General features: G+C 55.0%; 10 protein-coding genes across 10 annotated transcripts; 3 read left to right on the forward strand and 7 right to left on the reverse strand.

Annotated features, from left to right (window-relative positions):
* Window positions 1-1,141: 1,141 nt before the first annotated feature.
* On the reverse strand, window positions 1,142-2,329 carry J4E92_009382 (uncharacterized protein; the record flags this gene model as incomplete). Its single annotated transcript, XM_051500730.1, has 1 exon — window positions 1,142-2,329. One exon carries the CDS (start codon window positions 2,327-2,329, stop codon window positions 1,142-1,144), a length of 1,188 nt encoding a protein of 395 aa, XP_051349077.1.
* Window positions 2,330-3,188: 859 nt separating this feature from the next.
* On the forward strand, window positions 3,189-3,955 carry J4E92_009383 (uncharacterized protein; the record flags this gene model as incomplete). Its single annotated transcript, XM_051500731.1, has 4 exons — window positions 3,189-3,240; window positions 3,287-3,305; window positions 3,362-3,433; window positions 3,508-3,955. The coding sequence occupies 4 exons, from the start codon at window positions 3,189-3,191 to the stop codon at window positions 3,953-3,955; spliced, it is 591 nt and encodes a 196-aa protein (XP_051349078.1).
* Window positions 3,956-4,424: 469 nt separating this feature from the next.
* J4E92_009384 (uncharacterized protein) lies at window positions 4,425-5,998 on the reverse strand (the record flags this gene model as incomplete). The annotated part of the gene is made up of 2 exons (XM_051500732.1): window positions 4,425-5,759; window positions 5,807-5,998. The coding sequence occupies 2 exons, from the start codon at window positions 5,996-5,998 to the stop codon at window positions 4,425-4,427; spliced, it is 1,527 nt and encodes a 508-aa protein (XP_051349079.1).
* A 973-nt stretch (window positions 5,999-6,971) lies between these two features.
* On the forward strand, window positions 6,972-8,196 carry MRI1 (S-methyl-5-thioribose-1-phosphate isomerase; the record flags this gene model as incomplete). Its single annotated transcript, XM_051500733.1, has 2 exons — window positions 6,972-7,486; window positions 7,533-8,196. 2 exons carry the CDS (start codon window positions 6,972-6,974, stop codon window positions 8,194-8,196), a joined length of 1,179 nt encoding a protein of 392 aa, XP_051349080.1.
* A 248-nt stretch (window positions 8,197-8,444) lies between these two features.
* Window positions 8,445-8,729, reverse strand: J4E92_009386 (uncharacterized protein; the record flags this gene model as incomplete). The annotated part of the gene is made up of 2 exons (XM_051500734.1): window positions 8,445-8,621; window positions 8,670-8,729. 2 exons carry the CDS (start codon window positions 8,727-8,729, stop codon window positions 8,445-8,447), a joined length of 237 nt encoding a protein of 78 aa, XP_051349081.1.
* Window positions 8,730-8,987: 258 nt separating this feature from the next.
* On the forward strand, window positions 8,988-13,406 carry J4E92_009387 (uncharacterized protein; the record flags this gene model as incomplete). The annotated part of the gene is made up of 4 exons (XM_051500735.1): window positions 8,988-9,619; window positions 9,666-11,657; window positions 11,708-12,280; window positions 12,329-13,406. The coding sequence occupies 4 exons, from the start codon at window positions 8,988-8,990 to the stop codon at window positions 13,404-13,406; spliced, it is 4,275 nt and encodes a 1,424-aa protein (XP_051349082.1).
* A 545-nt stretch (window positions 13,407-13,951) lies between these two features.
* Window positions 13,952-16,239, reverse strand: J4E92_009388 (uncharacterized protein; the record flags this gene model as incomplete). The annotated part of the gene is made up of 4 exons (XM_051500736.1): window positions 13,952-14,152; window positions 14,208-14,324; window positions 14,376-16,127; window positions 16,213-16,239. 4 exons carry the CDS (start codon window positions 16,237-16,239, stop codon window positions 13,952-13,954), a joined length of 2,097 nt encoding a protein of 698 aa, XP_051349083.1.
* Window positions 16,240-16,544: 305 nt separating this feature from the next.
* On the reverse strand, window positions 16,545-19,748 carry J4E92_009389 (uncharacterized protein; the record flags this gene model as incomplete). The annotated part of the gene is made up of 3 exons (XM_051500737.1): window positions 16,545-18,044; window positions 18,092-19,073; window positions 19,120-19,748. The coding sequence occupies 3 exons, from the start codon at window positions 19,746-19,748 to the stop codon at window positions 16,545-16,547; spliced, it is 3,111 nt and encodes a 1,036-aa protein (XP_051349084.1).
* Window positions 19,749-23,820: 4,072 nt separating this feature from the next.
* J4E92_009390 (uncharacterized protein) lies at window positions 23,821-24,597 on the reverse strand (the record flags this gene model as incomplete). Its single annotated transcript, XM_051500738.1, has 3 exons — window positions 23,821-24,080; window positions 24,140-24,208; window positions 24,309-24,597. The coding sequence occupies 3 exons, from the start codon at window positions 24,595-24,597 to the stop codon at window positions 23,821-23,823; spliced, it is 618 nt and encodes a 205-aa protein (XP_051349085.1).
* A 467-nt stretch (window positions 24,598-25,064) lies between these two features.
* J4E92_009391 (uncharacterized protein) lies at window positions 25,065-25,874 on the reverse strand (the record flags this gene model as incomplete). Its single annotated transcript, XM_051500739.1, has 1 exon — window positions 25,065-25,874. The coding sequence occupies one exon, from the start codon at window positions 25,872-25,874 to the stop codon at window positions 25,065-25,067; it is 810 nt and encodes a 269-aa protein (XP_051349086.1).
* Between the last annotated feature and the right edge of the window lie 1,406 nt (window positions 25,875-27,280).

Below are 27,280 nucleotides of genomic sequence, written 5' to 3' on the forward strand. Positions count from 1 at the left end.
TAAAACGCAACCTGTACGTTAACATAATTAAAAACTAAACACTCTAGAGCCTACGTTGCTGTTAGGTTACCTACTCTGCGGGCTTTTATCTTAATGTAGCCCGTAAACCTGTTCAATTCTTTTCGTGTATAAGGTGCTTGACTTGTCTTATGCCTCATCTGTGATCTAAGGTGAAGCTACCCGTCCTAACCGTGCATCCACATAGCTAAACGAATACGCATTAGCAAAGCACACGATGTACACACCGGGACGTCATATCGCATGTTGTACTCCACAACCTCCGCACGATAGCCCCAGCGCCAGCGCTACCCAGTACCGGCAGTCTAGTATCACACAGCACAGCACACGCCGCTTCCTTCCTTCCTCCAAACTACTGTCAACACACTGAACCGGCGACTCGATCGTTTTACTTGCCTAATAGTACTTCATTATGGGGTCTAATATGCAGAATCTACATCTACAATAGTAGAGACCACTCTCTTCGCTCAAAACGCGATGGCCATGCCATGGCTAAACGGCCAGAGACTGATGCACGCTCCCCTTCGCAGATTCTTTCAACGCCTGTCTAACTCCAGAAATAACAGAGGAGCTCCACAACCCTACATTCGTAACAGGAGAAGCCATGATATAAGAAAAAGAGAAGATAGTAGTAAAAGACCGCAGATGGAGTGAACTCGGCGAACAAACCGCCCGACAGTACCACAGTCAAATGCAGAGGCCGGACAAGAACAAGAAAAGCCAAAACCGGCATAATGTTGGTATCACAAGCTTGCGGCCGTGAACCCCAAAAGCAAGAAAACGAGAAAAAAACGTGCACGCGCGAAAATGGGGCATGCATGAGCAAAGAGGATATTCAACAAGACAAGACACCGCTCTTTTCTGGCTTCTTCCTTTCCTGTCTCTCTCTCTCTCTGACTATCGACAACAACCTCGATAACGCGTTCTTGCCTTTCTTGTCTCGTACAACTCATACCCGGTAGTAATCTTCTATTATGGATATCGTGCTCGCAGACACGGCTCTAGCGCTCGCCACCACACCCGGCTTATACGAGAAACGATAACCGGCCGTCGAGCTGCTTTTCAGCGAACAATTGCCCGCGCTCACGACACGCTGTTTTGCGGGCTGCTGTTCGAGATCCAACTAGAATCGTTCTCTGGATCCGTTGCCGTGGTTTTCAAAGAGGTCGTCGAGGTATCCACTCGGCGTGCGGCCGCCAGGCACAGTCGTGCCGCCCGGTACGTTGAGCGATAATTGGCTGACGGTGTTGTTGTCCTGGCCGTAGACGGGGCTTCTTGTGGTGCCGGGTTGGTGGCCGAGGGTTGCGACGCTGTTGCGGTTGTAGTTGGAGAGGCCGTCTCGTGATGGAGGGGCGCGGGCGTAGCCTCCTCGCGATGGAGGGAGTGAAGGCGACTCTGGTGGTGACATGCCGGATCTCGCGCTGAAACGGTTCCCTGGTGTGGAGAGGGAGAGGGCAGAAAGATTGTTGGGGTTCTGGCTACCAATGTGCATTTGTGGTGATCCGGCGGCGGGTGCTGCGTTGCCAGAGGCGTAGTATCCCGCGGGCAGGTAGGTGGAGGATCGGTTGCCTGCTACGTGGACGGAATCTCGCATACCGGCGGCGCCACCTGCGGTTGGGGAGAAGAAGAGAGACGATTGCGATTGCTGTGCGGTGTTGGCAGCCGCGCCCTTGAAGGCCTTGTTTGACTTGCCAATGGGGGCGGCGTTCAGGTGATCCAGGGACATGGTCGAGCTTGCTCCTACTACATTGTACATCCCCCGCTTCTTGCCAGGCACTGCTGACATGGCCTTGATATCAGCGAGATTTTGGGCCATGGCCGCCCGCTTCACGGAACGATGCAACGACCACGCAACGAGACCGCGCCACGCCAGCACTGCCGCACCGAAGAAGGCGAGGATAGCACCAACGCATATGAAGACGGTTCCATCGGGGAGATCGGACTTTTGCATAAAGGCAGCGCCGGCTGTGTCGGGAACCTTGATGTCTGGGATACCGATACCAGCCAGTGTTGGTGCGCCCACGAGGTTGAAGACACTTGTAGACCCTGTCTGGGCGGCCGCGCTGGTGGGCGCATCTGCGGTGGTTGCTGCCTCGGTGGTTTCCGTTGTGGCGGCTTGTGATGTGGCAGCAGTCTCGTCAGCGTTCGTTGTCGCTGCTTGTGTTGTCTCGGCGGCGGAGGTCTCGGCTGTGTTGGTCGCCGCGTCGCCTCCTGGCGCGACGGTGTTGAGTTCGGGTGCGTTCTCGATCTGGGCGAGGACTATGGGTGCGACTACGAGCAGCAGCCCCACGAAGCCGACGGAAGGCCGCATCGTGGTTGTGGTGTATAGGTGTGTGCGGAGGTAGGGTTGCCGTTGGGCAGTCTTCGAAAGGGCTCAGGAGAACCGGTGTTCAAGGCTCGTGTACTCCAACCGACGTGTTTCAGGAATGGTTTGGTGAAAGAAAAGCAGTGAAACGACGAGGGGATGCAGTCGCTGGGGATATCGATAGGACAGAGAAGCGCCGAAACGAGTGACGGGGAACGAGAGGAAATGCTGATGGTGGAGTGCAAGACGGATACGGGGTCAGGGTAACAAGGGGCGGAGTCGAGGACCCGCTGGGCAAATACGCGCAGCCTGAGCGCCCCGTTCGCGTGATGTGTGGATGGCCGCAGACTAGCGATGGGGATTTATCGAAAATCGAAAAGCGTAGTAATGGAAGCTGGTGCTTTCTTCGCGGTGATCGAGTCGTCCGCGTGTCAGGCCTCTTCAGAGCAGCCGACGGTTGACGTCTGCACCTCGTTGCTGGCTCAGGGATGCAGGAAAAACACGGCCTGTATGCAGGGCCAGCGTTGACAGATCCTCCTACCAGGAACGCTGCTGCTATTCTGGGACCTGCGTGACCACCTGGGCATCGTGTTTAAGGCTTAGCGCAGCCGTCGTTCCTCCAATCGGTGCTATGGCCCTCATGAGCTCCGGCGACCTTTGAATGTCTTGGCATCAAAAAGTTGCCCGCGTTATCGATAGCAAAAGTGGTATGCGAACATTCACCACCACGACACGCCCATTCCCGACCCTGCGCAAGCTATCGCGGCACCCAAATTATATCGCCTGCCGCGCAGAAATCTACAGAAGGCCTTTACATATCGACTAAGGCTGCGCGCGAACGGAAGAGTCCTAGCACTCAGCAAATATGGGAGTCCAGAAGAAAACGCGCAAGTTTGCGCAAACCAAGAGGATAGTCGGTATGGTCAGCACATGCTCTGGATGAGCTTCTACTAACATACTCAGGCCAACGAGATGCACGACTGTATGCGACCACGTTCCCCAATACCATTCGCGACAGCAATACTGACACTGCTCCAGTAAGAAGAACCAAATGGCCGGCGAGCTAGAAGCAAAGAAGAAAGAGGAAGAAAACAAGGCAAAGCGAGAAATGTAAGCTCCAGACAAAACCGCCAACGCGCTCCGCCCAGCCCCACCATCCTCTCTCCAACTAACACCCCCACCAGCCCCCAAGTCTCCTCCGCCCTCTTCTTCCAAGCCAACACCGCCCTCGGCCCCCCCTACTCCGTCCTCGTCGACACAAACTTCCTCTCGCACACCGTGCACGCCAAGCTCGAGCTCGACAAAGCGCTCATGGACCTCCTCTACGCCAAAGCCGTACCCATAATAACAACGTGCGTAATGGCCGAGCTGGAGAAACTCGGTCCAAAATACCGCATCGCATTACGAATTGCCCGCGACGAGCGCTGGCAGCGGCTCAAGTGCGAGCACAAGGGCACGTATGCGGACGACTGTATTGTGGATCGCGTGCAGAAGCATCGGATTTATCTGGTTGCGACGAATGATAGGGATCTTAAGAGGAGGGTGAGGAAGATTCCGGGTGTGCCGATTGTGAGTGTGGCGAAGGGGAAGTATGTTATTGAGAGGTTGCCGGATGTGCCGGATAGTCATTAGATGGGGAGGGGAAGTGGTGCTGGTAGGAGAGCAATGGATTATTTGCATAGCGAACGGCGTTTGGGGAACGTTAGGTAGGTAGTTTTATCTAGAGAAGCATTCGGGAGTCTAAATGACAAAAGGCATACATTAGACTCGGCGTGTTGTGTCTGATTCAAAGGTTACAGGTACAGAAATGAATGGCTCGTACAAAAGGTGCACATTGTTAGGCGGAGTTTGGGATGAATGTTCAGGGATTCATGATGTAGTAATTATCGACAGTCTATATGAGTTCAGATACAGCGTCCCGCATGGCATCCGCCGACCGGACCCTTCTCATCTACCCACCATCTCAACATCTATAGGTCAGACGCCTACCCAATGCAAACAACCAACTCGCTCCACAATGCCGAACGCTCCACAGGAAGAAGGGGAAAGAGAAGAAAGAAGAAGTAAGAGGTATGGTCAAAGGCGTCATCAGAAGATGCTCCTAGTACACAGAGCAGCTAGTCTGAGCCCTGGTAAGAGCCTGCGTAAACATGGTCTGCATAGCCATGTAATGGAAGATGATACCTCCCAGCACAGCAACATGCCAGATGTTGTGCGAGCAGCCCACGTAATCGAACAGACCGGGGAAGAAGCGCTCAGGTGTCTTGCTCGCGTACAGTAACGCACCGGTAATGTATACAAGTAGACTCTTGGTGATGGGCGCGTAAAAGTACTGCGCCCACTCCAGGCCACGGGTGTAGGCGAGCTGGCCAAAGGGCAGGAAGCCAGTCAGGGCGAGAGAGCAGTAGAACAGGACGCGGAACCAGGCCATGTCGGCTCGGTTGAAGGTTGGGTGCCAGGGTAGGATCACGCCGCCGATGCCGAGTAGTGCTGTTATGCACATGTAGGACCAGCGCGAGACGGGCTCGCAGTAGAAGGCGGCGTACTCGGTTGTCATGATGGATGCGGCGACGAGGAGGGAAATGCCTGTGTAGTCTACGCAGGCGAAGCGCTCGAGCAGTGTTTGGTGCGAGATGCTGTTCATGGTGTGCCAGATGGTCGAGCAGGCCAGACACTTGCATGCCGCAAAGAAGAAGACTGCTGCTATGAAGATATCGGCTTTGGTCGACATGCTGAAGTTGGTGCTTGAAGGATAGAAGTAAAAGGCAATGGCGAGCACCATGATGAATCCGAGAAGGTGTGTCCAGATATTGATCAGCTCGTTGTGCAGGCCGAAGATGGATCGGACGCAGGCCCACTTTCCTTCTTGGAAGCGGTAGCCTTTGAGGATGTGTGGGTTGACTCGCCATGGCTCGGGCAGGTCGTCGTAGCGTATCAGGCCGTGTGCCTTTGCTCGCTCTAGGGCTTGTTGCACAGCGTGCTCAACTCGGAGTTCGATAGTTTCCCGCGCGCGTCGTGCCTTGTCGAGACCGCCGTCTACCACTCCCTTTGCGATTTCGATTCCCTCGTCCATCTTTCTCCGACCTTCCTCATAGACTTCTTGCGCATAGGAGCCAATGGATCCGTCTCTTATAGCATATGCGCGCGTCTCAAACTCGGTCAGATAGTTGTCCATGAGCACTATTCCTTCCAGGACTTTCTCCCCGAATGTCTCTTTCCGTTCCATCGCATCTTTGTATCGTCCCTCCAAGGTCTCGACGAAGACAGAAGCCTGCCGCCGTCCGGCCTCGATTGCGCCGTCGGACATTTTCGAGCAGGATTCGCGGACGGCGAGCAGTGTGTTGTATGCGTATTCAACTCCGGCATCGTATTTGAGGTGGCCATAGTCTTCCAGAAAGTCCATGCGGCAGTTTAGTTCGACGAGAAAGTTACGAAGCTGTCGTTGTCAGCAAATTGTTGAGCGCATATGCCTATATAACTTACCAAGACCTGGAAGTTCTCTGCTTCCTGCATGCAGGGGCGTGTGTGCCATGAGTGTCGTCTTTGGCGTTGCGCAGGTCGCTGGGAAGCCATTGTGCCGTAGCCTCGGTACGAGGGCTGTATGGGCTCTTCCTGGGAGGCCATGACTGCGGTGCTTACCCCAACGCTCGAGTTGGAGCGCGGCATGAGGGGCATCGTTATATAACTGGCGCAAAGGTGCGCGGGGTTGTTCGAGGCGTGGCGATTTCTCTCGTCTGACCTTCCAATCGATATCGGGCCCAAACTACGAGGGTCCAGTAAGGCACGGCGAGGTAAGGCGAGGTAGGATGCGGCGATTGGCTGGTCTGCGCATGTGCACAGTAATGTTCTCTGGCTGGGTGGCTTGCTCTGCGTGTGGTGTTGGGGAAGATAAATAGTGAGGATGTGGGTCTTTTTCTCCGCCTATCGGGAAGAACTAGAGACGGGCGTGGTTACCGAAAACGTCTTGGTTGGACAACACAGTTCTTATGCGACGAACAACTAGGGATATCTAGAGGGTGAGCGGGAGCGGAGGTGCAGAGGAGCAATTGGGCGCGCAGGGCCGTAGGGTATATGCGTGAAGTCCGAGTGTTGGCGTCGTCATGGGACAACCGCGGTCTATTCACTGCCGGTTCCTTGCAGCTGACGGACCCTTTTTTGCGGCTCTCGCAGGGCTGAAGTGCGGTACTTTCGAGTGAAGATGGAAGGTTTAGTTGCAGAATTCATGTGCGCCTCCTTTAATACAGACCGTTACTCGATGCATGTGGATTATCAATACGGCCAGCTCATGTTGGTCCGGCTAGAACAGCGAGGCCGTGGCCTATACCGGCAGGTGCGTTGCTTGGTGGCTGGAGCTAGCCTTGGCACCGAGCCACACGTGGCTAAATTTCGTCATCGCGTGCCGTCATGCCGAAGCGTCGAGAGCTACGGATCGTGGAGTAGCAGCGATGCATCGATGCCAGGCGGTGGGTCGTGTATGTTTTGTGCGGGTATGTCGTGTAACCTAGATGAGGCCGCACGCATGCCTGGGTTGAGCGCTCCCACGTGTTAGCGCCAGGGCCCGCGATGGGGCTGTTGACACCCAACGCTCACCATCCAGAAATTTTCTGCCACGCATTCAAGTGACACACCATTCTACGAAAACTTCAAAATGGTACTCCAGGCGATTAAATACTCACGCGGCCAGCTCGAGATTCTGGACCAGTTGAAACTACCGCATGCTGAAGAATATGACCACATCTACTCCAGCACTGATGCATGGCACGCCATCAAAGAGATGCGGACGCGAGGTGCACCGGCCATCGCGATAGTCGCTGCTCTCGCCCTCGCAGTCGAACTCACCAACATGAAGCTTTCATCGGTAGCTGAGGAGGTCGAGATCTTCGTTACAGAAAAGCTGGACTATCTTGTAACCAGCCGACCAACTGCCGTCAACCTTGCAGATGCAGCAGGCAAGCTTCGAAAGATTACCAAGGAAGCTGCTGCGAGTGAGGGAGCGAGTGGAGAAGCCGTGAGAGATGCGTACGTGGCTGCTGCGGAGAAGATGCTTGTTGACGATGTAAGCGATAACGAGAGTATCGGCAAGCATGGCGCAGAGTGGATAGTCAAGAACACCGAGGCAGGAAAGAAGGGACCTGTGAGCATGATGACACACTGCAACACAGGGTTTGTACCATTCTGCATCAACAAAATCCAGCGGCTAATCCTACAGGTCTCTCGCAACTGCTGGATATGGCACTGCGCTTGGTGTAATCCGCTCACTGCACGGCAATGGATCTTTGAAGCACGCTTTCTGTTCTGAGACACGACCATACAACCAGGGCTCTAGGCTGACTGCGTTCGAATTGGTTCACGACAAGATACCGGCAACTCTCATCACTGACTCCATGGCGGCAGCGTTACTCCGACTGCGCGGTGAGAGCGAGAACATCGCGGGTATTGTGGTTGGAGCCGACCGAGTGGCCGCGAACGGTGACACCGCCAACAAAATTGGAACTTATTCATTGGCCATTCTTGCAAAGCATCACGGTGTCAAGTTCCTCGTTGCCGCACCAAGAACTACTATCGACCTCAAGACCAAATCGGGAGCCGACATTGTCATCGAAGAACGCCCCGGACAGGAAGTGACACTTGTCAAAGGACCTAGACACGACGGTGTTACACTGGATCTGGGTGTTGTCGAGACTATCAGCATAGCGGCGAACGGTATTGGTGTGTGGAACCCTGCTTTCGATGTCACACCTGCGGAGCTTATTGATGGCATCATCACCGAGGTAGGCGTGGTTGAGAAGGACGGTAATGGTGTATTCCATTTGGACGAGGTCTTCAAGACGCAGGGTTCCGAAGTGAAGCCTTCGACCGTCGGTGGCTTATAGACAAATGTTTAGGATATTTGGAAGCGCAGAACGTCCTCCATCAATCCATCGTTGGAACTGTCCGTTCTGCTAAGAGCACATTATGTATGCTTATGTCCTGCCTCGCCACCCACGACCAAATTGCTCGTTGAACTCGTGTCCGTCGGTCATGATGCCCGTACGTTATGTGGCGTCTTTCTCATCTTTCTAGAAAGTATAACCGCGCGTATGTCGCATACATCTTATAGCAGGCGCATTCTGGGTAGACATTATGAAGAGCCCTTTTCTTCGCTGGAAGGCTTCTCGTCCTCTTCCGGAGTATTTTTCAGCTCCTGCTCAGCCTTCTCAGCCTGGGCCAAAAGCGCCTCGATCTGCTTTTCGATCGAATCGAGGTGGTTCTCCAAGGCGGCGGCGGTCTGTTCGCCTCGCTGCAGGTCCTTGAACGCCTACCAGAGCTGTTAACACTCAGAACAGAGGAACTCCCGCAAACTTACTTGGGCGAGTTCGGCCTGTGACTGCGGACCAGCACCTGTTCCGTTCTGGGCATTCGACATTGTGGAGATGGTGCAGGAAGTCGTGAATGGCGGGCGCCCGTTGCCGAGGAGGCAAGCGCGTCCTCGAAGATGACGACTGACGGACCTTAGCGCGAACCTACCCATGGATCTCCAGGGCTGCGAGCTGCACAGACTCGCAACCAACCCCATTCCACCTTTCACCATTCCCGCCTGCGCGCGCTCCTTAGACCTTTCTAATTCTCCCACCGCATGCGCGCATCTCTCCTTTTCTAATCGACCCGCGACACCTCGCCTGCCATGTTCTCTGGGTCCAACTCGTACTTAGGGGGTGGGAACAGTGCCCGACCGGGGCAGCCTCAGTATGGGCAGCAGCCGCAACAGCAGCCCTTCCAGCAGCCCGGCGGCTTCCAGGGCGGACTGGCACCTCAGCCGACGGGCTTCGGAGGAGGGCCAATGCAACCAATGCAGCAACAGTTTACTGGCTTCCCGGGCCAGCCGCAGGGCTTCGGACAGCAGCCGCAACCGCAGCAACCGCAGTACACGGGCTTCCCAGGCCAGCAGAGCCAGCAATTCCAGCAACAGCAGCAGGCTCCCCAGCAAATGCCCTTCCAGACTGGCGCGCCGCCGCAACAGCAGCAGCAGCAGCAACCGCCTGCCCAACCACAGCGGCCGCAGCCCACAGGCATGACATCGGCGCAGATGGCTGATTCATTCCGCGGCAGCTCTGCGTCTTCCGTGCCACCGCCTGTCCCGGCCAAGAGCAGCAAGATCCCGAGCATAAGGCTTTCCTTCATCACGGCGCAAGACCAGGCCAAGTTCGAGCAGCTGTTCAAGTCGGCCGTGGGAGACTCCCAGGCGCTGTCTGGCGACCAGGCGCGGGATCTCCTGATGCGCTCCAAGCTGTCTGGGGACGCGCTTTCGCACATCTGGTATGTTGCACAAATCGCATACGTGGCCCGATTCTAACAGACGCAGGACCCTTGCGGACACGACCAAGTCTGGCCAGCTCCTCTTCCCCGAATTCGCCCTCGCCATGTACTTGTGCAATCTCAAGCTGACCGGAAAGGATCTGCCCAACTCCCTGCCCGAACGAGTCAAGAATGAGGTCTCTAGCATGGTGGACATTATATCGTTTGGAGTCGTGGACGAATCGTCGAACCGCCAAACGCCGGCCACCAACGCCCCCAAGTTCAACGAGCCTCCTACAATTCAGCAGCCGCAGCCACAACCTTCAAACAGCCAGTTGCTAGGCTCCTTAGCCCCACAGCCGACTGGCTTCGGACAGCAACCAACAGGCATGCAACCACAGCCTACGGGTTTCGGCCAGCAGCCCACGGGTATGCAGCCACAGCCCACTGGCTTCGGACAAGCTCCAGGTGGTTATAACGGACCACGTCCACCGATGCCTCCTATGCCCACTGGCTTCGGCTCGAACCTCGCACCCAACCAGACCGGCATGGCTCCTCTCAATGCGCAGCCAACGGGCATGCCTGGTCAGTGGGGTCTAGCGAACACCCCCGCCACCGGACTGCCGAACATCGAGGCTTTGGCGCAACGAATGATGCCCCAGACGGGCCGAGAGGGCGGCAACCATACGACTGCTGGACTGACCGGTAACGCGACAATTCCGTGGGCTATTACAAAGGGAGAGAAGAAGCTGTACGACGACACCTTCAAGGCCTGGGACGGCATGACCAAGGGTTACATTAGCGGAGCTCAAGCTCTTGAAATCTTTGGACAGAGTGGATTGCCCAAGCCAGATTTGGAGCGCATATGGACACTTGCCGACTCTGCCGACAGAGGTCGTCTTGATTTGGACCAATTCGCCGTTGCTATGCATTTGATCTACCGTAAGCTCAACGGCTATCCCATTCCAGCCCGTCTCCCCCCGGAGTTGGTCCCCCCTTCTACGCGCAACATCAATGACTCTATTGGCGCAATGAAGAACTTGCTGCGTGGAGATGCCGAGGACAGGAAGAACTCTGGTGCCTTCCTCCAGCCCCAGCGCACTGGTGTCAGCTACCTGAAGTCCCACTCATTCCGTGCTGGTAGCCCACAAGCTGGCGGCCGAAAGGATGCTACGGTATTCCGTAACAATGACGATAACGTAGGCTACAAGTCGAGCGCCAGACATCGCCTCGGAGGTGGTGGTCGCTCGCCTTCACCAGCGCAGCCGGCTTCACCATCCTCTGAACGGTCTGATGAAATGTCCCTTGATCAGCTCAGGAAGTCAGTCAAAGAGAAGCAAATCTTGTTGGATGCCATGGACACACAAGACGAGAACGCCGCTGACGAGGATGATGCGCTGGACCGTCGAGATCGCCGAGAGGCTGAAGATCTCTATCGCCGCATCCGCAGGGTACAAGAAGACATTGATGCTCACCCTAAGGCTTCGTTGAGATCAGCTGACTCGGATGCGGAGCGTCGTGCCCTGAAGCGCCAACTCCAGACCTTGACTGATCGCCTGCCTGAACTTGCGTCCAACGTGCGCCGAACTGAGCGTGAAATCGCAGACGCCCAGCTCGAACTTTTCAGACTCAGAGACGCGAAGGCGCATCCCGGATCTGCATCTACCATCGTGGGCACTGGACCTGGCGGTGCCGTAACTGAATCGGATCGCTTGAAAGCCCGCGCCAAGGCTATGATGCAAGCACGCTCTGCTGCCTTGACAGGAAGGCCTGCTCCTGCCAGTGACGACACTGGCGCAGCAACCGAGCGCTTGGAAAAGGAAACTTCGCGCATCCGAGCAGAAAGAGAGAACAACGAGCGCATGATCCGCGACGTGGAAGACAGCGTGAACGAATACACAAGGGGTCTAGAGTCAAGCCTGAAAGAGGGAGGACACGACAACACAAGTGAACACGAACGTCGTAGATGGGAGGAAGCCCTGGGTGTCGAAGATGACGTTAAGGACTTCATCTTTGATCTACAGCGCAGCAGTCGCGCTTCGCGTATCCGCAAAGACGAGTAAGTACTATTCGATTAGCATTCAGAGGCATCATGCTAATTCCGTACAGTTCATCTCGCGACAACTACAGGTCTAGATCAGCTGCTCGTGTAGAGGACAACCGACCATCGTCATCACGCTATGAAAGTCCGGCTGGTCGTGTCGAGCCCCCTCCTCGCGCATCAACAACTACGCCTGCTGGCGGATCGTACTCTGCATACAAGACTCCAGAGGAGCGTGCGGCCTTCATCAAACAGCAGGCTGAGCAGCGAATGGCCGAGCGTCTGGCTGCCTTGGGCATTAAAGCTCCAGTAAAGGCTGGCGAGACACCACAACAGCGTGCCGACCGTGAGAAGAAGGAACGTGAAGAGAAGCTACGCCAGGCTGAAGAGGAGGATGCGCGTCGCGAGGAAGAGCGTCAAAGACGTCTCAACGACGAATCTGCAGCACCGCCCGCTCCATCCAAGAGCAGTGGTAAGAAGCCAGCGCCCCCACCGCCAGCCTCGCGCAAGAACAAGAACGAGATTGCGCAGCACGACGTTCAGCAAGCGGAGGCAGAGTCGAAGAAGGCAGATAACGATATGGCTGAGAAGGCTATCCGCGAACAGCAGGAGGCCCAAGAAGCCGAGACGAAGCGCATGGAGTACGTATACCTCGAGTTATATTCTTAAAGTGCGCTAACAAACATCAGGGATGAGGAACGCAGACAAGAGGACGAATTGGCCAAGGAGCGCGAGTCTGCTTCAGCCAGACTTCGCGCCCTCGAAGAGCAAGTCCAGCAGGGCAAACTCAAGAAGGCCGAAGAGAAGAAGCGCAGAGCGGCTGCTTCCAAGGACGCCAAAGAGAAGGAGTCCCGACTGGCTGCCCAGCGTGCGGAGATTGAAGCTGCTCGTGAACGCGAACGTCAGCTACAGATGCAGCTTGAGGCGCTCGACGATGACGAGTCGTCGGATGATGATGGCCCGCAGAACATCACGCCTCAAGACACCACCCCTACCGCCAGCCAGGAGTTGCCGCGTGACACAGCACCTCCTCAAGCGCCACCAATGCCCCAGATCTCGCACAACACACCACCATCGTCCATTGCCAGCCCGCCTACGTCCTCGGTGACTAGTCCTCACCCTGGTATGGGCGACACTGAAACCAAGAACCCATTCTTGAAGAAGATGGCCATGTCCAACCAGGAGAACAGCACCGTCTCCACACCCCCGCCGCCACCTAGCAACACGAGCGAGGTTTCCACGAACCCCTTCCACCGTCTGACACAAGAGAATGCCAACAAGGCTGCCATGCCTACATTCAATGAGCCCGCCGCACCTTCAGCGCGCAGGCTGGGAAGGCAAGACGACGACGACTGGTCCGTCGTCGACTCAGATGACGATTCGTCCGACGACGACGAAGCGCCTACTCAAGGTGGAGCCAAGCAGCTAGCCTCCATGTTGTTCGGTACCATGGCGCCACCGCGCCCTCTCTCCTCCATGGACAACAAGAGCCCACGTGCAGAGAGCCCAGCCGTGACATCGCCTCCAGCAGGCATCCCCCCACCTCCCCCGATGCCCTCGAACGGTGCACCTCCGCCTCCTCCCGGCCCACCGCCACCTCCGGCTGGTGGAGCACCACCCCCACCACCGATGCCTAGCATGAAGGCTCCGGGTGGAGCACCGAACCGTGGAGCTTTACTCGGTGAGATCACTGCTGGTAAGGGATTGAGGAAGGTGGAGACTAAGGATAGGAGCACGGCTTCTACTGCTGGCAGGGTTTTGGGTTAGGGGGGTAATTCATAGACTTGTAGTATAATCGCGTTTTGTGTACAATTTGAAGTTGAAGTTGGTTTTATGTTGCTGGTCCATGACATGATGTCTAGTTCGTGTGGTCGTACTTTCTGTCCTGGTTGAGTGATGGTTTGTCGTGGTTGATGCTACGCGCATGCAGAGCGCCTACTACACGCACGTCTTGGTCGTGAGATTAGCAGGCTTCTCAACTTGACAGCATGTTATTCTGATGGATGCGGAACAAGTTTCATGGGATTGCTTGTGGATATATTCCTCACAAGTTGAAAAAACAATTAGCCAACTGCGCATGGTCATCAGCTCATGATCCGTCAACTACATGTACAAGCGTTCCGGCCTAGAATATCCTGAACCTGTGTTCGAAAATCCGCGCGACATATGGTACCCATTGATTAAGCCCGATGAGCAGTTGCTCACCAAGCTCTCCGTAATTGATCACTCCTGTTTAGACACCACCCATACCATTCATCGTCGCATCAGAGTATGCTGCAAAGATACACCGGGTATGCGATCTCGCCCAGGGTTCACCACGTCGACCCTGTCTTCTGCTCCCATGTCTTTACAAGAATCGTGTCTTTCAATTCTGGGAATTTGTCCTTGTACGCAAAGACAGCCCGTCGCAGAGCTCGTTCAACCAAACTTCTTTGAGCCTTGTCTTGGAATCGAGGGTTGCCGATGATGCTGTCAATCTGTGAAGAGTCAACGTTCACAGCGTGGAGCTCCATCTAACATCGTAGTCAGTCACCACGCTTTTTTTTCAATGGGCTGAGAATATAATACCATAGAGATGCCTCGTTGTAGGAAAGCCTGTGAGATGGTACCCCACATCTGCGGCCCAACCTTCCTCGAAAGTGACTCCCATGAGCCAAACAAAAGGTTTATGGTGATCAAAAGAGTCTAGAGCTTCATAAGCAAACGTGAAAAGTGATAGATAAATGGAATACTCACTGGTAGCGGATGTGCAAACAGGAAAGATTCGTTTCGCAGCTCAGGAAACGCTTTCGGTTTCGCAAGGACCCAGTGAGTCAGAGTTAACTCAATGTCCCTTTTGATCTTTCCGAAGTTGAACTGCTCTCCAGACTTTGGGAAGCTCTCAAGGATAGTGCGCTCTACTTGGGACTTGGTGCGAGTCGTACTCGCGCCAGCCAAGCCTAACGCGTTGACGGTTGCATCTGGGACACGCCGATGAAGGTTGTGCATAATGGTCTGTGCGATATCTTTTGAGCCACTGAAGCATTGTTCGGTGGTGAAATTGTCAGAGCCCCAAAGCAGTTGGAGAATAGGCAAACCACGGCTCTCGAAACCCTTGGTCATTCGTGTAGCGTTGTTTTCTCCTGCCGCTTCTGCACCACAATATTGCCCAACCAGGTTACGATCTTCAGTTGATAACTCTCGGAGATCTGCCGTGGCCTTATCAATGTGATATCCCAGCGCTACTTCTCTAAGCGAACCCGACAGAGTACTTCCATTGTCAGCAGTCTCGCGCTTTATCGCGCTGTTTTCTTGGAGAGGTGGGTCATATTCCCTGTCGTACGTCTTTGCTATCGTTCTACCGCCAGCCGATACATTTGGTGACTTCTTGGGCCGTTTGCGTATGTCCACAGGCGCCGGCGTTACACGACTCAACTGCTGCTGGTGACCAGAAGTTTGTGATTCTTGTCGCTCCAGCATATCGCGGTCGCCATCGAGTAGTTTCTGTAGACTCTCGACCCACTTCTCAAACTCCTCTTGAGGCATGCCATCAAGTAGCGACTGCATCTCGCACCTAATCTCTTTCTTCGATGCACTGGGTCCGAGCTTGCGTTGAGAAATCGGTAAGGCGTGATATGCGAACAGGTCGCTCGTGCGGAAGAAAGTCTTGGATACGTCGTCTTCTGTGAGATCTGACGCCTCAATATCCCATTGCCACTTAGAAGAGATCTTCCGATCTTTGCCCTTCGAAGTGCGTTGCTTCAATGAAGCCGCTGGCAAGTTGCTGTGCATCCTAGCGGTGCCTGGAGTGTAACTTTCGGCACTTGGGCGCGCTCGCTCCGATTCTTTGTTCCGTTTCTTATGCTTCTTCACCTTTGGTGGTGGCGTAGGCTCTTCGTCAGAGGCGTCGCTGCCACTAACATCTCCACCACTGCTGTCTTCTTGTACTGCGTCACCATTGACTAGCCATTGTGTTGAGTGTTTTGGAGCCAACGCCTGCATTTGAAGTAAGCTAGCAGTGACATAGCCCAAAATATCTTCTCCAAGATCGTCACCGTGGGCCTTTGCGCTCGCAGTCAGCATAGCCTTCAGCACAGAATCTACTTTGGCAGCGGTGTCGAGATTGTCGGCCAGCATGGAGACCATACGCTGCGTCATCTCGGCACGAAACATCTCTGTCATTCTGCGTATGTTCTCTTCCGGGGCGTTCTCTTCGCGCATATGCTGTTCCAGTACATCAGACCCCAGCTGGTTCAGGATGTCGTTGGGGAAGCAGATTCTGACAAGCCCTTGTACTGCGTTCTTGAATAGACCATTGCGAAGGTCTGTCGCAGACGAGATGACTTTTACGCGGAACACCCAGTCTTCTCCGGTGGGTAACGACGTCGCCTGTGTGTTTCTGACAGACCCAGCGCGCGACGAGTGCGGATCAGGCTCGTCGTGTTGGGTACGTTTGGAGGTAACACGCGCGCGCTTCGAAGCTGTACCCCGGGCTGGAGATTGCGACTTCTGCCAATCGTTAGCTTGGTCGCGACTGAGATGCAGCCGCTTCATTGTGACTGACAAGAGCTAAAGCAGTTGCGTTAATACTTACTCGTCGCTTCTTCGTTCCACTCGCCATGATGTTGACCTTGGAGAAGATAAGAATCAGAAAGCGTGGAGGTTGTGAGGTGGAAAACAGCTAGTGGTAGTGGGCGAAAATCTGGCAGTCGCGACAGGTGAAGGTGAGGGAAAGAGCAGTAGCGCACGTGGAAGGACGCCCGCAAGGTTACCGCGACCCGCCTACAACAACATACGACATCGGAATCGTAGATGTATAAAGCCAACAACCTGTCAGAATTGAAAAATCTGGAATATACCGTCACAAGATGAACTGTTGGTCTATATTCCGCCTCGTCGAACTGTGTCCTGAATGACGACATCAACCTACGGAGCCTGCAACACAACCTCAAACTCAAAAGGCTCGCACAGCAAACTATACTCATCCAGCGTCCTCGGCCCACAGCTCCCACTCCCCAACCCATGATGTTCCGCATCCAACCTCAGCACAACCTCCTCCCTCTTCTTCCTCCTCAACTCATGCGGATGGTCCGCAGCCGCCACATCCTTCATCCTATAATGGCTAACCTGGAAGTCAAACAACTTCCTCTGCCCACCCTTCTTATCCGCAAACTGAGCGAGCAATCCCGCGCCGCTCCCATTCGTAACGCTGACATAGCGGGTATCTGTGCGATTCGCCGATTCTTGGGGTACTTCGTAGTCGACCCAGAGGGCGTCGATGCTGGATGCTGTGTATTTGCCTACGGGCTGGGAGAGCTTGCTGTCGCGGTAGGTTTCGCCGAAGCCGCGGCCGAACCATTCGACACGTTGGAATTGCGCGGGGAGTTCTAGGACGAGGCCGATGCGGGGGAGGGTGCGGGGTAGGTTCTCGCCCTTGGGTGTGCCGGTGACGTGGACGGATAGGGTGCCGTTGGCGCTGAATGTGTATGTAAGGGCGCAGTCGATGGACCATGAAAGGACGGGAGGTGCGACGCGTTGGTGCACGGTGACCTTGAAAGTGTCTGAGCCTGATTGTGACCATTCGACCTTGCGGGTCAATGGCTTTGCGTGGTGAAGTTGCTTGTCCTTCCAGTCCCAGCCGTCTTGTGGGATGTCGTTGTCGGTAGGAGCGCGGAAGATATCCATTTCAGGCGCTTTGGCGATGAGCTCGGTCGAGCCTTGCTTCCAGGATGTGAGACTACCATGGAGGGTGTTGAACTCCCACGTGGCTTGTTCCGTTGTAATCTTGAGAGTGTTGCGGGATGTTGTCTCGACAGTGACTTGCTTGCCTGATGATTGAGGCTTCTTCAAGGACGACACTGGAGCAACAGGCACCTGTGCTGTTGCGATCTCGAATCCTGCCTTCAAGTATGGTGTAGCCTCCTTCAATTGGAACGAGATACTAACCAAGACCTCCTCCTCGCGAGCTTCGATCGTTGGAAGTTGCACCTCAAAGGTTTGGCCAGGCGAGATACCAGAAGGAATTTGCAGATCTCCAGTAACCCCATCAGAGGATGCAGAGGAGACTGATGTGTATTTGCAGATCAAGTGATCGAGCGTGATGAAGTCGTATCGGTTGATGAACGTGGCCTTTGAATCATTCACTTCTAGAAGCTGCACGGGCTCGATAGCCTTCTTGTACTCGATCAACCCAGCGTTGGGCGAATGGTCGGAGTTGACGAGGCCGTCCATGACGAAGGTGGAGTCGTGAACCTCTTCGCCGAAATCACCACCATAGGCGTAGAATTCTTCGCCGGTCTGCTTGTCCTTGGTGAGAAGACCGTGGTTCGCCCATTCCCAAGCGAAACCTCCCTGTAAAGTTGGGTACTTGTAGAAAGCATCGATGTACTCTTTGATGTTACCGGGGCCGTTGCCCATGGCGTGGATCTAATACGGTGAGTCATAGACCTAAGGATCAACATGGCGTAACTTACGTATTCACAAAGCACCAATGGCTTCTTCTTTTCCTTGTCTTGACCAAACTTGATAATCTCGTCGAGCGGGGGATACATCCTGGAGTACATGTCCATGGTATCCGCGTAGATGTCCGCTTCGTAGTGAATAGGCCGGCTATCGTCGTACTTCTTGATGTGCTCGTACATGGCCACGAAGTTTCGTCCCATGAAGCCCTCGTTGCCAAGAGACCAAATGATGATCGATGGATGCATCTGATCTCTCTTAACGAGTGCTTCCGCACGGTCCACATACGCCTTCGTCCAGTCTGGGTTGTCGGTCGTCCATTCCGCGGCCTTATCCCTAGTTATAAGCTGACGCTCACGGAACGGCAGGTTGCGCTCCTCCTTCGACAGCGCGGCATCGGCGATACTTTCAAAGCCGTGGCATTCCACGTCGGCTTCATCTATGACCCAGAAACCCATCTCGTCTGCGAGGTCGTACAGACGTGGGTCGTTGAGCTGATGAGATGTGCGGATGGCGTTGATGTTGTGACGCTTCATGAGAAGAAGATCTTCTTTCATGAACTCATACGGCACAGCACGACCAAGAGTGGGATGATGTTCGTGGCGGTTGACTCCGCGGAACACGACTCTCTTACCGTTGACTTTGATAAGTCCATCTTTCATCTCGACCTGTCTGAAGCCGATGCGTTGGGCAATAACTTGATCGCCGGAAGAGACCACAAGATGATAGAGGTTTGGCGACTCAGCAGTCCACTTGAGTGGGTCCTTAATCTGGATACTAAGTTCAGTCACACCATCACCCTTGATATCCGCGTCGGATGAAGCGACTTCTTGCTTCTTTGCGTCCAGCAGCTTTACTGCAACCTTGCCAGAGCCAGTCGCACTGATCTTGACTTTGAGTTCGGCATCAGTGTAGGGTGAATCCAGAAGCGTCTGGGCAAAGACGTTCTCGATTCGGGAAGCCTTGGGGAAGCCAACCAGGAAGACGTCACGGAATCTATGATGATGAGTTTCAGTTCATCTCGACGACAGACCATACTCACATGCCACTCAGCCACCACTGGTCTTGGTCTTCGATGTACGTTCCGTCGCAATGCTGGTACACCCTAACAGCCAGGGTGTTCTCAGCATTGAGATCGACGAACGGAGTAATATCAAATTCATCAGGGTTTCTGCTACCCTGAGAATAACCAACTTCTTTACCATTCACCCAGACGTGGAAAGCGGCGTCGACACCCTCAAAGCGGAGTCGAAGCTGACCGTCCTGGAGATCTTTCGGGACCTTGAACTTACGAACATAGGAACCAGTCTCGTTCTCGGTAAAAGGCACGTTGGGGGGATCAACCGGAATGTGATAGATTACGTTGGTATATTGCGGGCCTTTTCCGAAGCCCTGCAGCTGCCACATGCCTGGCACGGCAATGTCGCTCCATGATGATGTGTCGAATGTAGTCGATTCAAATCCTTCCGGAGCCTCAAAAGGCGAGTATGAATGCTGGAACTTCCACGTGCCGGAGAGACTGTGGGTTGTAGACTTGTTCACATCGGAACTAAGCGCATCAGCCTCCGATGCGTAGTTGTGAAAGTATGCGCGCGCAGGCAGCGTGTTCTTGTGGAGGATATCGAGGTTGTTCCAGTCTGGAACGCTCGCTGGGTGTTGACCTGAAGACATGATGGATGAATTGAAAGTTGATGGTACTTCCACGAACCACTGCTCTACGTCGTCTATCTTTGATACAGCTGTCGACACCCCACAGTAAGGCGGCCGTACTGCGGTAGGCAGCGCGACTTGGACTGATCAGGGAAGCCGTCCGCCCACATGTCGTAGATGCCAAGAGGACGTTCCATCTGCTTCTCAGGTGACAGGACTAAGGAACGTGTCGGCAATAAACGGCGCATGTTGCATGTTGGAGCTGGGGAGGGCTCGCATCGGGGGGTTGATGGGGCGACGTCCGGGCGCAAGCGCGAGCGGGGGTTCTTCGCTTGATCACTCCGACTCCGTTGGAGGGAACCTTGGAAAACTTTGAACAGGCGCCTTGCAGCTTGTAATGATTTCAGAACGCCTTTCTATAACACATAGAGGCACTGCAGGAGTATTAACTTTCTTACGATTGTATTCGCAGAGGTAGGTGTCTGGTTTCCCTTCCAAGGGGTCTGATCAACGGGGCGGCTGCCCAACTCGGCTGGCTTTACTCCAGGAATCCATCCCCACACCCCGCCTGCCCAGCGCAGCTACACCACATTAACCCTCGCCTGGTTCATCACGATTCAATGCCAAACCGACCGGCTCAATTCTTGATTCATCTCCTTCGTAAAGACTTCGCGCGTGGCGCTCCAGAGCTGGTACAATTTGGGAGGTCCGTCCGCTAACCGGCCTGCTTCTGGACCTGGGCCCGCCCCTGCAGAAGGCCCTATTACTTGGCCTTGGTACCATCATGGTATAGCGAGCTTGGAAGTTGAAAATTTCCCAGTAATCCCGCTAATATTCCGCCCCTAATGCGGTGCTATTGCCGTACAACAAGCATACTTGGCCAACCGGGTGGCGCCTGAGCGCAACAGTTTGCATGCAGAGCAGAAACCATGCATCGGGTCAGGAAGGTAGAGCAGATACCTCGGTGCCATGGGGTAAGATTACCTGCAGGCGCTACTTGTTTTGCGGAGAAGCCTGTATACTATAAAGAGACCCAGTATTCCGGAAAGCTTGCGCATCGTTGCAAATCGGCCATCAAGTGGAGAGCTTTCCCGTTTTTCTGCTCCACACCTCCAGATCTTCTCCAGTCCTTGCCAGCGACACATTCAAGATGGCGGAGAAGAATGAAGACATGGGCGCTGTGACGCACCAGCTGAGTGCAGTTGACGATGACATGAACAAGCATGCGAACGTCAAGGAGGCCAATGTAGCTTCCGTAGCTCTCAGTAAGTCAAAATCATATCTGAGACAACGGGAAGAGTGCGCTGACAGCATACAGCCGCTGCTATCGAGGCAGAGAAGCCGAAGCTATGGTCTCGCGGCATGATCCAGCTCTACATGATCATGGGCGTTGGCTACCTCGTCTCTACGCTCAACGGCTTCGACAGCTCCCTCATGGGATCCATCAACGCGATGAAAGCCTACCAGAACACCTTCGGGTTGACTGGCGAGGGATCCAGCACTGGCATCATCTTCATCATCTACAACCTTGGTCAAATCGCCGCATTCCCGTTCTGTGGATTCCTTGCTGATGGCTACGGTCGTCGTATCTGCATCGCCGTCGGCTGCGCGCTCGTCCTCGTCGGAACCGCCGTTCAAGCCACAGCCCACGAGATGGGACATTTCATTGCCGGTCGCTTCATCCTCGGATTCGGTGCATCTATCGCTTCTGCTGCTGGTCCTGCCTACACTGTCGAACTCGCGCATCCTGCCTACCGTGGAACCATGGCTGGTATGTACAACAACTTCTGGTGGGTCGGCAACATTCTGGCTGGATGGACCACGTACGGCACAAACCTCCACATGGGTAACTCTTCGTGGGCTTGGAGAATCCCAACTATCGTTCAGTGCATTCTGCCGACCATTGTTATGGGCTTGATCATGTTCTTCCCCGAAACGCCGCGTTGGCTACTAGCGCATGACCGCAGGGAGGAGGCCATCGCCATCATGGCCAAGTACCACGGAAACGGCAACCCCAACTCTCCCATCGTCCAGCTCCAGCTACATGAGATTACCGAGGACTTTGCTGTCACTCGCAACGACAACCCGTGGTGGGACTTCCGTGAGCTAGGCAACACCAAGGCTGCACGCTACCGTTTGGCCATGGTCATCGCCATGGCTTTCTTCGGTCAATGGAGTGGTAACAACGTCGTCAGTTACTTCATGCCAGCCATGGTCAAAAACGCTGGAATTACTGGTAAGTTCTGAATGTACAGATACGTCCAAGACACGCACTAACTTGTCAAGATCCCAACAAGCAACTTCTCATCAACGCCATCAACCCAATCTTCAGCATGTTAGCCGCCATCTACGGCGCCACCCTCCTCGACCGTCTCGGCCGACGAAAGATGCTCATGGGCGGTCTCTGGGGCGGCCTCTTCGCCTACGTCCTCCTCACAGCCTTCACCGCCACAGCAACCCCCGACAACAACCTCGCCTACGGCACCATCGTCTCCATCTACCTCTTCGGCATCTTCTTCGCCTGGGGCTGGACCCCCCTCCAAACCCTCTACGCCGTCGAGTGTCTCGAGAACCGTACGCGCGCCAAGGGCTCCGGTCTCAACTTCCTCTTCCTCAACGTCGCCATGGTCGTCAACACCTACGGTATCTCCGTCGGCATCGAGAAGATTGGCTGGAAGTTGTATCTCGTGTATATTGTGTGGATTTGCGTGGAGATTGCGCTTATCTTCTTCTTCTTTGTTGAGACTGCGGGCAAGACGCTTGAGGAGCTTAAGGAGATCTTTGAGGCGCCGAACCCGAGGAATGCTAGTTTGAAGAGGGCGAAGGTGGAGATTGATGAGGCGGGGCATATTCATAATGTGCATGAGTAGGGCGGTGTAGGTGCGGAGCTGGGTTATGATAGAATGAAGCTTGACTTGGATGTAACGAAACCTGACGACTTGGGTCTCATCGCAAGAATCCAATCGTCTTAAGCATACCATCTTCCATTCTCATACAATTCGCGTAGTCTCCTTATCTCTCAATAATCGCCACCATTATAGATGCTAGTGGCAAAGGTAAGACTAAAGGTACTTTCTACTTCCGTAGCACGCTCTACAAGATACTTTCTAAATGTTTACGACGATCTGAAACAGTCATATCGTACCCAACAGTATCAGTACCCTTCATCAAGAACGCCTACTCCCAGATTGTATCAATCTTCCGCCACATTACTCCACCATTTCATCTCCTCAGCCCTCCCATCACCACCAATCAATCCTACTCCCCACACCTTCCTATTTGGTCTCCATACTGCCTGCACCATGCTTGCCACATCTCATACAACGCATGTGGCCTGCTCAATCAGGGTATCTGAACCCCTTTGCGTAACATCCCCTTGACTCGTTCCATACCCAAAAGAGGCACCAGACCGTCAACCTATCTGGCCGCATCCGTTGGCAGAAAAGAGGGTCCGCAACAGCATTCTCTCACGTGACACATATCTGCATGCAGGTCTTACTTTTTGTGACACCGTTTCTTCTTCTTTGCAAGCCTCACATCACGCAAAACACTGATGCACGCCGCGGAGCGAAACCACGCTGCCGGGCAGTATCGGCACAAAAAACAGGGTAGGAAGTACTATCTTGCCAGCCACACTGAACGATTTTTGTTTTGCCTCTTTGCTTTTGATAACGATGTGCGGTGAAGCGTTGCCACGCGTTTGGTAACGAGGACGATAGTCGACCCGCATTGTCAAGGTAAGCGAGAGTGACAGAAAACGCTCGCGTAGAAGGAGGGTAGGACCGAAAGAAACGGTACGTTAGCTTTCAGCGAGCGGTTGAGGAACCGTAGTTTGCGGTGCGAACGCTAAGTTTTGGGTGCGAACATGTGAGACTTGGCGGAGACGTGAGAGGGTTACGACAGTGGCGTATGGCTTGTATGTTCCCTCTTCTCAAGCAGGCGCAAAGAAACAAAAAAGAATATCACGTCCGAAAACATGCGACATGGGAAAATGCTGTTTGATGCATCGGCCTTTTTGCATGTCTCATTCCTTAGCTTCATGCTTTCTCCGCACTTTCATCTCAAGCCACCACGCACGTCTTTTCAGCTTCTTCTATCCAATCTCCATTTCGTCTACCGCGGCTGCAGCTCGCTCTTTTCGGATGGCGTCTTTCTTTGCTCTGCGTGCGGCTGCTCTTGACATGCCCTTGCCACTGCCGATCTTGCGATATGCGTCCAAGGACATACCTATGCGCTCCGCGGCTGCCATTTGGGCTTGCAATGTCTTGTCTTCCGACATGTCCATCTTGGGGTTAGCTACTTTTCTTTCTTTGCGTGCTTGCATCCTGGCGAGATTCTGGCGGGTGCGTTTGTCTAGACAAGGTTTAGTATGACGGTGAAGTGAACGTGTGAGGGTCCGTTGGAGAACGCACTCATCTTCTTGCCCAGAGGCTCGGAATCAATGGCCATAGTTTGGTCGCCGTTGGCTTGCTGAACCGGGCCTGCATCATGTTAGACTCGCTCACCCCGGTCGCACGTGCCAAAAGCAAGTGCGCGTAGGATCAATAGACGTTAGACCGTCATATCCACCACGTGACATACCACTCTGCAGGTCGGTTTGGGGCGTCGAGAAGGCGTCGCCCAAAACGTCGACTAACTCATCAGCCAATGCGCCCATCTTGCGTCGGTCTTTTTGCTTTTTCTTCTTCGACTTGGTCGCAGGCGCCTGGCCGTTTGCTCGCCTCGGGGAAGCGCTTCGCTGGCTCGTCTGTGATTGGTCGCTGTCGCTTGCATCTGAAAATTGTTCCTCGTCGCCCAACCTGAATCCTGTGTTTGCGACAACGGGCGTGTTCGCAGCGGCAGCGTCTGCTTCGGGCAAGGTGGGCGCCATGTTGCTTTGTGGACTGCCGAATTGAGGATAATGCAGATGCAAAGGTTGGCTGGACATCAGAAAAGGTAAGAGCAAGGGATCGGCAGAAGGTTTATCCGGCGCATGTGATTTGTCCGTCGGTGTGTATTATCGAGTACCAATGCTGTGTCGCTCCATGCGCTCTATCATCTACCTCATCGTCCGCCTTTTGAGGAGTAAACTGTAAACTGCTATGCACAATGCCGCCCAGAACGCAATTGGAAAGAATGTAATGACGCGCAGGATTGACGGCCTAAAGTGTGAGGGAATATGGCCCCGCAGCGAGGATGAGAAGAGGAAGGTACAGTTAAGGAAATTCGTGAGTCGTGAATGCATGTCCAAGCACCCGTTCCGGCGGCCGACCAGGCCAGTCCTTTGCGCCCAACTCCAATGCCAAGCCCTGTCTAGCTCTTGATACCAACTCCAGTCCAAGCAAATGTGATGCGACGCTACTCGTCATCGTCAACAAAGAAACCCCAGAAGAGCACTTCCTCGTTCTCCCGGCCCCGCAGACAGCCGCCGTAGACGTCTGCGCACATCTCGATGGGCACCTCGAGCTTGATGCAGCCGTTGCCGAGGAAGGTGAAGAGCAGCCACGAGTCGTATTCGGGGAAGGTGCCGTCGTCGTCGTACTTCCGGCTGCGTATGCCGCGGTTCTGTAACGAGGGCGTTGTGGGCAGGCGGAACGTGTGGTAGGGCAGCGTCTCCTCCGAGTCGGCGACGAAGAAGGCGTCGTTGAGGGCGAGTTCGACGGTGACGTGGGGCGGCGAGGGGGTCTCGGACAGGCTCAGCGTGTCTTTGTGGAAGCGCAGGGTGCCGAAGCGCAGCTCCGTGGGCTGGCCGAGCAGGTCGAAGAGCTCGGTGGAGTAGAGGCGGAAGTAGCCATTGTGCAGGCTGCCCAGGTCGCTCTCGTCGTCGGCAGCGCGGCCGCTGAGCGAGAGGCTCTGCAGCTGGTCCTCGACGCGCTTGCCCTCGAGTTCGGCGGCGTCGAGCGACCGGCGGATGTACTTGGGGGTGTACTGGTTGCTGAGGTCCGAGATGGCCAGCCGGCAGGCCTCGCGGCGGATCTCGTCGCGCCGGGCGGTGCTCTTGGGCGTGGTCACGTCGTCGGCGGCGGGGTCCTCGAGCGAGCGCAGCAGCCCCGTCTCGAAGCCCTGGACGAGCTCCTCGAACTCGCGCATCACCCGGGCGAGGGGAGACGAGGCGAGGTGGGCGGGTTTGGCGTCGCGGGCGACTGCAGTGCTCTCCAGTACGGCCATTGGAGGCGTGCGCGGCCAGGACGTGGCTGCGGCGCAGGGTGGTGCGTGTTGGTAGGCGGCAGTTGCTGGACGCGGTGGACGCGGCTTTGAGGCTCCTGGGGGCGGAGAGGGGTGTGCAGCTCCGGCTGGCACAGCAGTCGAGGCAATTGCGGTCGGCCGTGTCGTCGTGGGCGTCGGGGGATCGGCCGTTAGTCGTGAGGGCAAGGCGCAAAACAACAACAACAGGACAGTGTCGCAGCAGACGGGCTAGTGCATCAGGAGACAAAGAAGGTCGGGACCTCGAGGGAGGGACCGAAGTTTTGCTCGCGGCTCCAAACCCGCCAAGAGTGCTGGGTAGATGCTTCCCTCTTCCAGCCCACCGGCTAGCGCGACTGCATCCAATAGGCCAGGGCTGGCCCTCCACGGCGATGCACTGCGAAGGGGCTTCAGCGTGCGACGGCCCAAGACTGCACGCAACCCAGCGGTTAACCGTCGCCTATGCCCCATGGCGAGCGCTAACTCTTGCTTCTGCTCAACAGTCGCTGTGCGCGCGCCGCTTGTAGCAGACTGACCCAGCCCAGTCGCTCGCTCGACTTGATGCAACCTGCGAACCGTCTGGTTGGTATCCAATCAGACCAAACTGACCCGGACCTGTTATAAAGACTGGGGCGGCACTGAACGGCCCGAACATTCGAGACAACCGCCAGCGCTCACCAGCATGACCGCCCGCCTCATAGAGAGAAAAGACTGAGCAGATCGTGCAGCCTACTCCGGATTCCATCAAGGTAAGAACATGCAACGTATCGATCCAACGTCGAAGTAGGCTCTGGGGTAGTCAATTGTTTCCTAGCATGCTAGATTGCAGTGAGCCTAGCCTACGACCAGCATAACACGACTACTGTAGGCTTGGCTTCGGCATGCCGATCTCTCACCCCACGCGGCTTCCCTGCCGCTGCCCTCACTCTTACTGTTGATTGTTGATGGTTCCTCATCCGGCCTGGCGCGCCTGCCACCGTCGCATCGCCACTTCCTCGACCACTCCTCGCCCACTCCTCGCCCTCTTCCCAGCCCAGCCTTCTTCGTCAGCAATCTATCCTCTGACCATCTCGTATTGATGACTGGTCATGGGCGCTCGTCGGCCTGCTTTCCTCGCGCGAACCATCACCATGTCTGCTCTCCTCACACCCCGTAATTGCACCAGGGAGCCCAGTCCACGCTCTCGGCTTTACACACGCCTGTCGGCACTTTGTACCTGCCTCGACGTCTTATGCGACCTCAGATGATGTACATGTGCAACCACGCTGCGACCTGGAACCCCCGCAATTCGCCATTTGCCGTCACTACGTCACTGCTGACCGTTCCCAGCGAACCCGTACAGACATAGAGCGTAGTCATAGCGGTGAGACATTTGCCTACATCCCGCGCCT

This window comes from Alternaria infectoria (assembly GCF_024043175.1).
Source record: "Alternaria infectoria strain BMP 0036 chromosome Unknown scaffold_23, whole genome shotgun sequence".
NCBI classification, from domain to species: Eukaryota; Fungi; Ascomycota; class Dothideomycetes; order Pleosporales; family Pleosporaceae; genus Alternaria; species Alternaria infectoria.